Source organism: Gossypium hirsutum, chromosome D11 (genome assembly GCF_007990345.1).
Source record: "Gossypium hirsutum isolate 1008001.06 chromosome D11, Gossypium_hirsutum_v2.1, whole genome shotgun sequence".
NCBI lineage: Eukaryota > Viridiplantae > Streptophyta > Magnoliopsida > Malvales > Malvaceae > Gossypium > Gossypium hirsutum.
The window spans coordinates 14,698,458-14,712,584 of NC_053447.1; the positions used below are offsets into that span (position 1 = coordinate 14,698,458).

General features: G+C 38.8%; 1 protein-coding gene across 1 annotated transcript; it reads right to left on the reverse strand.

Moving 5' to 3' along the window:
* Nucleotides 1-497: 497 nt before the first annotated feature.
* LOC107910969 (uncharacterized protein K02A2.6-like) lies at nucleotides 498-3,100 on the reverse strand. The gene is made up of 4 exons (XM_041104231.1): nucleotides 2,958-3,100; nucleotides 2,633-2,751; nucleotides 1,696-2,512; nucleotides 498-1,233 (listed from the first exon to the last, which is right to left on the reverse strand). Exons 1-4 carry the CDS (start codon nucleotides 3,098-3,100, stop codon nucleotides 498-500), a joined length of 1,815 nt encoding a protein of 604 aa, XP_040960165.1.
* Between the last annotated feature and the right edge of the window lie 11,027 nt (nucleotides 3,101-14,127).

Consider the following 14,127-nt stretch of genomic DNA (forward strand, 5'->3'; position numbering starts at 1 on the left):
GTAAAGATAAGTAGGAGAAAGAGAGAAAAAAGAAACTCTCCATGTATTTCAATGTCGTGGAGGTTGGTCTCGTAGGTAGAGTGAGCCTTGGCTGAAATAAAAAGAATTTTGTGGGTTGACATGTAGAATTTAATTTTGTCTTGGAATGTTTTCCTACAAAAATAAAATAAAATAGTAAAAATAAATAATAATAATAGGAAAATTAAAATTTTTTTCTTTTCAAATTTATTAGCTAAGCTATAAACTCAAGAAATAAATTAGAATTACGATATTTGGTAAAATAGTCGTGATAAATGCACCAAGTAAGTTCCCAAGAAAGAGAGGTGAGTCACAATGGACATACTTAAGTACCAAGTCTTTCCTTAGACAGAACTAATCCTCGATATGTATTTTCATTTTCCATTTTACCAAAAATTTTATTTGCATAAAGGAAAAGAAAATTTGGGTTGCCTCCCAACAACGCTATGTTTAACGTCGTTAGCTCGACGACCTGTTATTCAATTTCTGGGCTCCTCGAGAACAATCTCCTCAATCGTGTGCGTTTGAAAATTCTCGTAGAAGGGTTTCAATCGTTGTCCATTCACCTTAAAGCACTTCCGGGTTTCTTCGCTTTGAATTTCTACTGCACCATTTGAGAATAAATTAGTGATAGTAAATAGACCTATCCATTTGGATCGAAGCTTACCAGCGAAAATTTTTAAGGTGGAGTCGTATAGGAGAACTTTTTGTCCTATTGAAAACTGCTTCCTAGTGATCATCTTATCGTGGAACGCCTTCGTCTTTTCTTTATAAACTCGAGCATTTTCATATGCATCGTTTCTAATTTCCTCGAGTTTCTGAATGTCCAACTTTTGAGCTCTTCCTGCGGTCTCCATCTCCATATTACACTGCTTAACTACCCAAAATGCTTTATGCTCTAATTCGACAGGGAGATGGCACGGTTTACCAAAAACAAGTCGATAAGGTGACATGCCTATTGGTCCATTGTAAGCTGTCCTATAAGCCCAAAGTGCGTCATTTAGTCTCAAGCTCCAATCCTTTCTGTTAGGTTTAACAGTCTTCTCCAATATGGACTTGATTTCTCGATTTGACACTTCAGCTTGTCCGTTTGTTTGTGGATAGTAGGCAGTGGCAATTCGTTGAGTCACACCATATTTTTCCATAAGTGCACTTACGAGTTTATTGCAGAAATGAGTTCCTCTGTCGCTGATTAATGCTCGTGGGGTGCCATACCTGGAAAAGATAGAACTTTTAAGAAAGTCAATCATAGTCTTAGCATTATCATTGCGAGTAGCCTTTGCTTCTACCCACTTAGAAACGTAATCAACAGCTAAGAGTATATAGAAATTACCGAAAGAAGAAATAAAAGGACCCATAAAATCGATGCCCCACACATAAAAAATTTCGCAAATATGGATGAGAGTAAAGGGCATCTCATTTTGACGGCTAAGATTACCGACTTTTTGGCATCTTTCACAGGTTTTACATAATAAGAATACGTCACGAAATATACTTGGCCAAAATAGTCCACACTCAAGAATTTTATGTACGGTGCGTTTAGGTCCAAAGTGTCCCCCACATGCATAAGAATGACAAAAAGTCAAGATAGACTGTACCTCTGTTTCTGCTACACACCGTCGAATTACCTAGTAGGAGCAATGCTTCCAAAGGTAAGGGCCGTCCCAAATGAAGTACCGTGCATCCTTTTTTATCTTATCTTTTTTAGACATTGGTAATTCCGAAGGAACAGTACCTGTAACGAGATAATTTACTATGTCTGCGTACCAAGGATGAACTGTATTTGCTAAAAATAGGTTTTCATCTGGGAAGTTGTCTTTCAATGGTGTGTCGTCTACTGGAATCGGTAATCGACTCAGATGGTCAGCTACTAAGTTTTCGCATCCTTTTTTATCTCGAATTTCAAAATCGAATTCTTGCAGAAGTAGAATCCACCTGATCAGTCGAGGTTTTGCCTTCTTCTTCCCTATCAGATATTTCAAAGCTGCATGATCAGAAAAGATAATTACTTTAGTTCCTAATAGGTAAGATCTAAATTTATCTAAAGCAAACACAAAAGCTAATAATTCTTTCTCTGTGGTTGTGTAATTGCTTTGGGCAGCATCCAAGGTTTTCGAAACGTAGTAGATCACATGAGGCTTTTTCCCTATTCTTTGGCCAAGAACAGCTCCCACACTTCGATCACTTGCATCACACATGATTTCGAACGGGAAGTTCCAATTTGGTGGTTGCACTATAGGGGCGGAGACCAATTTCTGCTTCAGCATGTCAAATGCGTCTTTACAAGTCTGGTCAAATTTAAATTCTTTATCCTTCTGTAACAGACTGCAAAGCGGTTGCGCGATCTTCGAGAAGTCTTTTATTAATCGTCTGTAAAATCCTGCATGCCCAAGAAACGAACGAATTTCCCTCACAGATGTGGGGTAAGGTAATGAGTTAATAATATCCGTTTTTGCTTTATCGACCTCAATACCTTCTAAGGAAACTATATGACCTAAAATTAATCCTTTGTCAACCATGAAGTGGCATTTTTCATAATTTAAAACAAGATTAAATTCTAGGCATCTTTGTAATATCTTAGCAAGATTATCGAGACATTCGTTAAAAGAGTCACCATACACCATGAAATCATCCATGAAGACTTCAATGATTTTCTCGACATTGTCGGAGAATATGCTCACCATACATCTCTGAAAAGTGGCCGGAGCATTACAGAGTCCAAACGACATTCGTCTATACGCAAACGTTCCAAAAAGGCACGTGAAAGTTGTTTTATCTTAATCTTCAGGTGCTACCCGAATTTGGAAAAATCCTGAATATCCATCGAGACAACAATAATGAGTCTTACCAGCTAATCGCTCGAGCATTTGATCGATGAAGGGAAGTGGAAAATGGTCCTTTCGGGTAGCTGCGTTCAACTTCCTGTAATCGATGCAAACCCTCCATCCATTCTGGGCTCAGTAGGAACTAGCTCTCCTGATGAATTTTGCACCACTGTCACGCCAGTTTTCTTGGGCACGACATGGACCGGGCTAACCCAATCACTGTCAGAGATCGGGTATATCATTCCAGCATCCAACATTCTCTAGATCTCCTTCTTTACTACCTCCGTCATGGGTGGATTAAGGCGCCTATGAGCATCTCTCTTTGGTTTCGTGTTATCTTCGATGAAAATTATGTGCATACAAGTGGATGGACATAGCCCTTTTATGTCGGCTATTGTCCAACCAATAGCTTCCTTATAATCCTTCAGAACTCGAACTAGACTTTCCTCCTCGTCTTTGGTTAGTTTGTTTGACACTATTACCAGTAAGGTGTCTTTCTTTTCCAAAAAGACATACTTGAGGTGGTCCGGTAACGCTTTAAGCTCCAAGGTTGGTGGCTGTAAAATCGAAGGCAACATTTTAATTTGGGAAGGTAATAGTTCAAATTGGTTACCTCGATTCGTCAACGATAGTTGCGTCTCTAAGTGTTTGACAATTTCTCGTAACGGATCTTCTATAACTGCTAACTCCTCGAGACGACTCAATACATCCATGTCAATGCTTCTGTAAAGGATAGTTTCCAACTCATCAAAGTCATGATATTCAGAATAATTTTGAGTTAAACAATCTATACTATCGATATTGGAAATATTTGACAATGAGTTAGGATGACTCATGGCTTCGTAGACATTGAATTTCATAATTTCGCCATCAAACTCCATTGTCAATGTTCCACTCTGAACATCAATTTTTGCGCTTGCGGTACTTAAGAATGGCCTTCCAAGTAAAATATCAGACGAATTAGTTGAGTTATCGTCCTCCATATTAATAATGTAGAAATCTGCAGGGAAAACTAATTTGTTAACTTTAACAAGGACGTCTTCAAGCAACCCTTCGGGATAGATGACTGACCTATCTACCAACTGGATTATTACTCCTCTCTTTTTAAAAGGACCCGCGTTAATCAACTTATATATAGGATAAGGCATAACATTAATGGAAGCCCCTAAGTCACACATGGCTTTCTTAATGCCTACATTACCTATCTCACAAGAAATAACGAACATACCTTGGTCCTTGTATTTGGGCTAAACTTTCTTTTGTAGTACTACGGAGACATTTTCTCCTACATTTACTCTTTCGTTACCTATTAACCTTCTCTTGGTAGTGCACAATTCCTTGAGAAATTTCGCATAACGAGAAATTTGTTTGATGGCGTCGAGCAAAGGGATATTCACGTCCACTTTCCTGAACGTTTCGAGGATTTCTTTTTCCTCATTTTCTTTCTTATCCTTCGCGAGTCTCCCTGGAAAAGGAGGTGGCACCACAATTGGTTTCTGAATTTCTGATTTCAGTCTGGCTTTTGGATCAGAGATCTGTTTTTCCCGTTCGTTGTCTTGCCCAAGACTTTTGTCTGAAACTGTTTCCAGAACTTTTTCGCTACGAAGAGTTATTGCACTTGCATTCTGCCGAGGATTCGACTCTGTCTGGGAAGGTAATTTACCTTGAGATTCCAAACGATTAACCGCCATCGAGAGTTTACTAACTTGATTAGTTATCTCTTGTATTGATGCGTCCGTCCTCTGTTGCTACTTCATAACATCTACGGCAAGTCTTTCTATAACAGCTTCTAGAAATGTGCTCGGCTTGGGTGGCGGTTGCAGTGGTTACAAAGGTCTCGATCGGTATGATGGATTATATCGGGGATTAGCTCCGTAATTCAAGTTGGGATGATCCTTCTACCCGGGATTGTAGGTGTTAGAAAAAGGATCATATCGTCTTTGTGGAGGTCCCAAAAAACCTCCGACAGCGTCGACATGTGCCGTTGAATTTTCGCTAAGGATTGGGCACAAATCCGTCGGATGTTCAGATGTAGTACAAACTCCACACAGTTGGGTCCGATTCTTCTTTTCTGTAAGCATAGATTGAACAATATTAGTGAGCTTATCCAATTTATCTTCTAAGGATGAAACGTTTACCCCATTAACCCGTCTTGTGGGTTCTGAATTCGGCCGATACTGTTGAGAATTTGCAGCCATGGTGGATATCAGTTCTCTTGCCCTTTGAGGAGTCATATTGACAAGCGCCCCCACTAGCCGCATCAATCATTTTTATTTCCACAGGGAGCAAACCCTCGTAGAAATACTGAAGAAGTGATTGCTCGGTCAAACCGTGTTGAAGACAACTTGCACACAGTTTTTTGTACCGCTCTCAATAGTCATAGAGCGATTCGCTTTCCATTTGGCGAATTCCCACTATATCTCTCTTAAGTTCAGCTGCTCGCGATGCTGGGAAAAATCTGTCAAGAAAAACATGAGATAAGTCATCCCATGTTGTAATAGAACCTGGAGGTAAGTAAAATAACCATTCTTTTGCTGTATCAACTAGAGAGAAAGGAAAGTCTCGAAGTTTAATTTCATCTTCGGTTACTCCCTGTGGTTTCATGCTTGAGCAAACCATTGGGAATTCTCTCAAGTGGGTATGTAGATTCTCATTCTTCAAGCCTCGAAAAGTGGGCAAAAGGTGAATCATGCCTGACTTCAACTCGAACGGAGTTTCTCTGACTGGATAGTTGATGCATAACGGTGTTTGCTCGTTGGGAGTAGCGGCTAATTGACGAATGGTTCGGTTCGCCATCCTTTCTGGTTCACCGAGGTTGTCTTCTGCTTCTTTTGTTTCAAGAAGTGGTTCGGTTTCAAGATCAACCACTTCGACTTATTTCCCACGTCGAATTGCCTCTGCACGAATTGCTTGTCTCAATTTTTCAATGTTGGTTTCTAAGAGCCCTTGTCCTAGCTCAACTTCTGCTTTACTTGCACGTTTAAGAGCTTCCGTATCTTTTCATCGTGCTCGTGCTGATTTTTCGACCTCTGGGTCGTATTCGAGATCTCCGGATGAAGATCTGGTCATGAAGATAATTTAAACAATTGTGAGTGTTGCAAGTCCCCGGCAACGGCGCCAAAACTGATGGGTGTCGAATCCACCAATATAAACCTAGACCTTAATTTGCAAATTATGCAGTATAGGGAGTAGGGTCGATCCCTTAGAGACTGGTTTACTGTAAATTGTTGCTCGCTTGACCAGATTTATGTCGGGGCAGCTGTCGTGCCCAAGACGTCCAGGGGGATAAAAATTTGAAAGCCTGAAATTAACAGAAAAATAACGTCAAAAGTAAAGGTTGAAAACAGAATAATAAAAACTATGAAATAAATATTAAGAAAAATTAATTAGAATGAGCTCAGCTTTAGACATGAATTTTCCTCGTCTTTGAACCGATCCTCGAAATTGGATGAACTCCTCTTTTCCAATAAGCTAGTTATAGCTACCAAGGACACCTCGGACATCAACTCTTTCTTGTGTAAATTAGTTATGGAACGTCCAATAACTAACCCTTACCGATCGAACAACCACGAAACGTTCGTGATTTAGAACTTCGGCAGCTTTGCGTTCTAGAAGAGCCTAGCTCGAACCAATGCCCTCAACCGCGTGGGACATTTAAATCCGGTTACTACTTCCCTTGACAGAACCAAACAGAAATCTCCACTTGGCACGCCAATGTGTTCACAGAAAACTGATTAGAAACGTTCCTTTCGGAATTCCAACTGTACGTCTAACCACACTAAATCAAACGACGTCTTTTTTGACTTAGTGTTGATCTGACTTTTTGAGTTGACAAAATCATACTCTTAATCCGGAGAAGTAATAAGTACTAGAATTTTAGGAGTTAAATGGCTCGGGTTCGTAACTCACGGGTTTTGACGAGGTTAATTTCGGCCTAAAGCTGAAAATAAGTTTAGTTGGCTAAGGTTTGAGACATGTTGGTATTTGATAAATTAATTAAGGTAAATGGGTGAAAAGGTGGGTGATGTGATTGAGTATGGGGGTTGGAATATATTAAAGTAGGGTGGTTGACTATTTGGAAAAAAAATTGAAAAAGGAATTGCAAATGGCTTGATTTGGTGATTAGCTACTGAAAATTAAAAATTGAAGGAAAGGAAACTAAAGAAACAACAATGCTACGTGAGAAAAGAGAGAATGTATTGGATGACAAGAACTTAATATTTTTGATTGATGAATTGATGAACAAATACAAGCTCTATTTATACTGGGGGATTTACTAAATTAGGAGCCAACTAGTCATAGGAAATTAAGGAAAAATATCCCATAATAAAATAAATCCCAAAATAATCTCTTACTAAGTCAAAAATTTCAGCTAATTAATCTTGGAAAAATTCTTCTTTGGCCCTCATTCTTTGCTTCTTTCTTCAATCTAGCCCGATTGTTTCCTTTTTCTTCTATTTAGCCTCAAATTGCATTCCTGCACAAAATTCAATAAATATGGCAAAATTAGTGGTGCATTTTCATAAATTAACCAAATTAATTACATAAAATATGTAACTTTAGTATTTAATCACTCAAGCGTTTCGTTTATATTAAATGTTCCTTGTCTTCACTCTTTAGCTGTGTGACAAGAATCATGTGCTTCGACTTAACATGCCCATGCTCTTCGGGTAAGGAATGAAATTGGTAGTGGCATACAATTCTCGTGGGCTACAGAACAAAGCACCACCATGGGAGCCTTCTTTGTTAACTATTGGAATTTGGGTGAGCTTTATATACCCTTTGTCTCTGAAGTTTTTTAATTTTACAAGTAGTTTATGTATCTAATTTTATTTATTTATTTATTATGTTCTAATATTACCCAAGTACACATGATAATTTTTTAAATTTTTTATTTGGTAAGATAAAAGAGGCCACAGGTCTAATACAAAGAAAGCAGTAGTAAGCGTAACAAAATGGCTTCCCAGCCAAGGTGTGTACAGCTCTATTAGTCACTCGATAGAAATTAACCTTCCAGTTCCTTGTCAACAAATGCTTTACTCTACGTATCAAGGAATTATTCCTATCTACTGCTGCTGCAGCTGCATCTTTACCAATATTTGGTTGTCGCTTTCCACCAGCACGCGGCTAGACCCTCTTCCCATGCAGTCAACGATCCCATACCTTGACCTCCAGTGGACTAATCCCTGCAAGATGAATGACGCTTGAGGTCGAGAGATAGTGTGCAAATCTGTTCCAATCCCAATTGCCTTTAATATTAGTCATATAACTCACCAAGGTATTATCCACAACTTCAGCCGAGGCAATCATGTGATTCTCGAGGGGTACCACTGTTGGTGTCCAATTGTCCTTCTAAAATCCAACTAGTTTCCCATTACCGATTGTCCAATACCTGACTTCTCGTATATCAGTCCAAAAATTTGCAATCGAGCACCAAACAGAAGAGCACTAGAGCAATTAGTACTCAATATGCTATTTGGACATTTAAACAACTCAGATGGTCGTTCTAAAATTATTTTTTTCTTTTTTTGATTATTCTAATTTTTTTTGTCAAATATAACACTTAGTAAATATTCTTGTTTTGATCACTAATATGTTAAAATTCAAACGAAAAGCTGACTAGGATGTCACATTTTGTATGCCGATTGTGTATATATTTTACAGGTGATTAAAGTAAATTTAAAAAAAAAATTTAATGTTAACTAAAAATTTTTACCTTCATGGTAAAATCCCTAATTTTTTTTGTTTTGTTTTGTTATCTTTCTATCTGAATTCAAGGCAGAGAAGAAGGACAGAAATGGATGAAGCACATGCCATCACGATCTGCTAGCGTGGAATTCTGGCAGCATTAAGGGCATTTTGGTCACGATAATCCCGGAAGAAGATTCTTTGGTTGTCGAAACTATGGTGGTTGGAGATGTTGCTACTTCTTCTCTTGGTTTGATAATCTGAAGAGTTCTCGCGCACGAGTTGTAATAATTGGGTTGTTAAGGAAAAAAAGGCAATGGAGAGGGAAAGGAAGAAAGAACGGATAATGTGGGGTATTGGTATGAATGTTGCTATATTTTTTATTTGGGTATTGATGAAATGAGATGATAAAAGGAAGTTTAGAATTTGATTTTAGGTTTAAGGATGATAATGGTTAGGGTTGAGTGATTTTGGGTTTAGGTTGTGATTTGGGGTTTATGATTTGATTTAGGGGTGGTAGTGAGAGTTAGGGTTTAATTAATTTCAATTTTAGTTTTGATTTAAAGTTTAGAGTTTAGAATGATAATTGTGATTTAGGGTTGAATAGTTTTGTAAAAAAAAAACTTAGATTATTAATTGAAATGTGAAAATTTTGAAAAAAATTGTGATCTTAGTTTGGTTTTTGTTTATTTTGATCAGTGATATGAAAAATTAACTGATTTTTATTTGTTTTGTAAAGAACGATAATATTAAATTTTAGTTATCTTTTTTTATTATTGTTAGTTTATTTTGCACACTTAAAAAGATGTTTATGAAATTTATAAATTGAAAAAGAAATTTAAGAGAGAATGATAAAAAAAAAGCCAAAAGTAAAGAATCTTTGCTATTATAATAAAAAAGTTATCATGTAAATATAGAGTACTGATTTAAAGGAAAAAATTGGAAGAAGTTGCAAACAATATTGATTTAAGTTTGTAGTTTTTGCCATTTTCCCAAAAATTGAGTTGGTAAGGTAAAGCCATCACCATGTAACTAAATTGTGAGTGAGCTATGTATCCAGTGAGAAACAAAAAAGGATGACCAATTATATGAGGCAAAAACATTCACATCAATAGCAATAAACAAAACTTGAACCCAAAGCTTCTCACACAATTATTCAATCATTTCTTGTTCTTTTTTTACCATTTCATCGCCTGTTTCAGAATAAAATAATTGTGCCTTCATCAAGAAAATGAACTATCATTCTACCCAACTTAGTTATCCTTGGAATCCATCTTGTATTGTTCAACCGTGCAGCTTGTTGAAAAAATTTAGCTCGAAAGCAATTTTCTTGTACAACAAAAAATTAAAATTTTAAAAATCGAGTCGGTTTATTATATTTATAGCTATAAACCTTAAACCAAACTTGCACTTGTATAGCGATTTTCAACAATCTGTGCGGCCTTAGGGGTTTTCTTCCTCCAAAAACACCTAAGTCAGCCTAACCTCCAACAATTGAAGATCAAACATAATTCTTCTAAGGTTCCAACGAAGAACAAAGATGAACGAATTTGAAATATAAGATCAAAGTAACAGAAGAGCAAAGAACACGAGAGAGAATTTTGAGAGAATGCTCTCAAGAATTCTATTACTCAATGAATTATTTACAATGAGGGGGAGGGGCCTCTATTTATAGTTGAGCCTCCCCAAAATTAATGATACGGATTAAAGTACATCAATGGCTAGGATTAGAAGCTATCTACGAATCATATCTCTAAGATTACATTTATTATATCTTCTACGATTACAAGTTATCTCTAAGATTGCATATATTTCACTTGGTCTTACTTTGTAGATGAGCCTTCAATCTCTCTAAGCAACGGGCCAATTTGGTTAGGCCAAATAACCTCCCTTGAACATGATAGATCACATAATTGTGTCATGGTTGCAGGCTCCCATACGCAACCCATGACATTCTCCCCCACCTATTTTAGCAACGCCCTCGTTGCGTCCTCCACATGGAAGTGGTCTATCTTGCCTTGAAACTACCAGAAGGCCTCGGCAGGTTCCTAACTTGCTACACTGTTGGAAAGTCCCTTCCATCGCACCAAGTACTCATGCCTCGGCCTATAGTTCTTCCATCTGATCACACGGTCTACCTTGATACTTTCAACTTCACGATCATATGAGACCTTTACCCCCATTGGTGCTCGTTCTGACTTGCCTCGATTTGGGTCCTCTTGGTCCTCATGGAATCACTTAAACATACTTATATGAAACACTGGATGGACTTTAAGTTTTGTTGGCAACTCAAGCTTGTAGGCCACCTTGCCTACTCTCTTCAAAACTTGAAAGGGTCCTCCATACCATCGCACAAGCCCCTTATGCAAGCCATTATGTGGCAAAATAAAATGTAGTTTAGCAAGGATTGCGTCGCCAACTTGAAATTGCATATCTATTCGATTTTTATTCGCCCAGTTCTTATTGCGCTTGCTTGCCTTGTGTAGACAAGCTCTAGCTAAGTCATTTTTCTCTTGCCAATCCTTCCAAATCAATAAGCTACCGGATTTGGTCTAGTATAACAAGTCACAACAACATTAGTTGTGAGAGGCTGTTGTCCCGTTACTGCCTCGAACGGACTTTGATTTGTAGCTCCACTTCGCTACAAGTTGTAAGAAAATTGTGTCACGTCCAACTTTGGCCAATCCCTTTGTGTGGCATTCGCATAGTGTCAAAGATACGTCTCCAACAATGCATTCACTCGTTCGGTTTGCTCTTCAATTTACGGATGCATACTAGTGGAGAAGTTCAAGTTCGAGCCCAGAAACTTGAATAACTCTGTCCAGAACCAGCTTGTGAATCGCCCATCTCGATCACTGATGATAGACAGTAGCACTCCCCAATATTTCACCACATGTCTAAAGAACGAACGAGTTGCCTCCTCAGCAAGGCACTCATTGGTTGCTGGAATGAACATTGCATACTTTGAAAACCTATCCACCACAACAAGAATACTTGCAAACCCATCAGATTTAGGCAAACCAATAATAAAGTCTGTGGATACACTCTCCCATGGTCTTTTCGGAATGGGTAAAGGTTGTAGTAAACTAGTCGAAATCTTCAGCTCAACCTTGTCTTGTTGGCATACTAGACAAGTTTTCACATTGGTCTCCACATCATCACTCACGTGAGGCCAATAGTAACGATCCTCTAAAAGGGCCAAAGTTCTGACTTCCCAGTTCTTCTAATTCTGGTGGGGACATACGATAGGGGGCCCTCACCGGTGGCTCCGAGTTGGGCACTAACTCAATTCTGTGATCCACCTCCCTCTTTGGTGGTAATTCTTTGGGCAACTTGACTGGCATCACATCTCTAAAAGATTGCAATAACTGGCTCACTTTTTTTAGAATCTCACCAATGGGCTAAAAGACTTCCTCGGCCTTCAATGTGGCTATGTAGGAGGCTTCTTCTCTACGAACTCCTTAGGCAAATTGGATCGCCAATAATATTTTTCCTTCCATACCTCATTTCCTTTTCATTTGTACCATACATCGATGGTTTGGGTCCAATATCACCATATAATTACCAAAAGGAAAAATATTCACGTTAATACAATCAAAAAAGCTTAATCCAACCACAAAGTCAAAGACATCAAGTGGTATTACCTTAATGGTGTCTTTACCAATCCATTCGCCAAGTTGGATCTCGACTACTTTGGCCACGCCCTCTATCTCAACACTTTTTGAATTGACGGTCTTGATCCAACCTGATTCCTTTTCTATTTTAAGCCCGAAATCACGAGCAGTCTCTTTGGACATGAACAAATCTAATGCACCTATGTCAACAAGCGCATTCAATCTTCTGCCCACCACAGTGATGTTTACAAATATTAGCTCACGATGTTTACAAATATTAGCTCACGACTCGTCTTGTCTTCGACACCTCCCAATATCGAATTGAGATTTTTGGTCACTTCGTCTTCCTCGTCATTTGCTTCCATGGCAGAAAGAGCGGCCTTTTTCAAACAATCATTGATCATATACAGGCCTTCCTATCCCACGGTCTTTAAGCCTTGCCATCGCCATCTTTAGCAGACTTGTTTTTGTCTCCCCCACCATTACCCCTTAGTTTAAATTTAGGCTTGGAAGGTTTAGGCTTGTCTTTCCTCGGGCCTAGCTCAACAAAATATTCTACTACAGACATGGTACGCTATTGAACTCTTTGGTGTTGCAACTCTTACTTCACCAATGGCTTCAATCCATTCATCCATAAAGGAAAATAACACATCTTTCTCGCCAATATCCGAGATTTAAAGTATGAGTTCATGAAATTCCCGCACATACTCCCTCACTGGGCCTTGTTGCGTAAGTCGACGTAATTTTGCCCGAGCTTCATCCTCAGTATACACCGGATAAAACTGTACTTTGAGCTCACTCTGAAAACTCCTCCCAAGTCTTAATTTTGATCCCACCACGTCTCATGTCTATGGACCTACGACACCACCACAATAAAGCAACGTCAGTGAAATACATAGCAGCAGTATTTACCGTAGTGGCATCATCCATGATGCCTTTAAAATGGAAGTATTGCTCCACTCCCCACAGGAAATTTTCCACATCTCTTACGGACCTTATCCCCTTGAATTCTTTAGGCTTGAGAACATCCACACTCAATTTGGGTGCAGCAGCTAACCTTCCATTGCCCAAAATAGCCTTGTAGATTGTAAGTTCACTCTTAAGCTTCGTAATCTCCTCTTTCAAGGTTGTTATCATATCCTCTAGGGTATCATCTCTGTACAAGCCCAATTTCATGCCCGGGCCCAATTGAAACCCAAACCCTCTAACCATTCACAACCCAAATCCCAGTAGACCCAAAACCTAATAACCCGAATTACAAACAGGCCCAAATAAAAACCTAGCCCAAACCCAAAAACAAAAACACAAAAAAATCAAAAAACCCTAACCCTAGGTGCGCCGCACCTAGGGCCTTCTGACTCTTCAGCCGCCGTTCCTCTGGCCGGCGCCGTGCAACTTCACCTACTCCACCAACTCCTCTGACCTGCAAAAGAGATTACACACGCAACAACAAGTACAAGAACCGTAGGAAAAATAAAAAAATAATAGCGTTGTAATCGGCTATAAAGAGCCGAATATCATCTTTGTAAGGGGGATTATTTTTTGGACGAATATTGAAGAAATAAAAAAGAGAAACAGTTTTAAAGGTGACTTTTTTTCTTTTCTTCGGTTCGTTTCTATTCTTTTCTTTTTTTCGCATATAAAATAAATCGAATAAAAGGAAATAAAAAAAGAAACCTTACCTGTGCCGCACCGGAAGAGGAGGAGACAAGCGGTTTCTCCTCGTTTTTCGGGTCTTGGGCTCATTTTTTTGTGAGATTCGGTCCTGGATCTGTGGCCTAGAGGCAACCGACTTCGAAAAGGGACCAAAAAGGCTTGATTTTATGCCTCCGGCCGCTGCCCACGGTGGCGCTATGGCGGAGGTGCGTCAGAGCACTTGGCCGGATCCTGGCCGGAGTTTTGAGAGAAAATGGGAGGTGGTTCTGCAGTTTTTTTTGAACATTGAAAAATGAAATGTTTTTAAAATTTTTTGGTTTAAATAG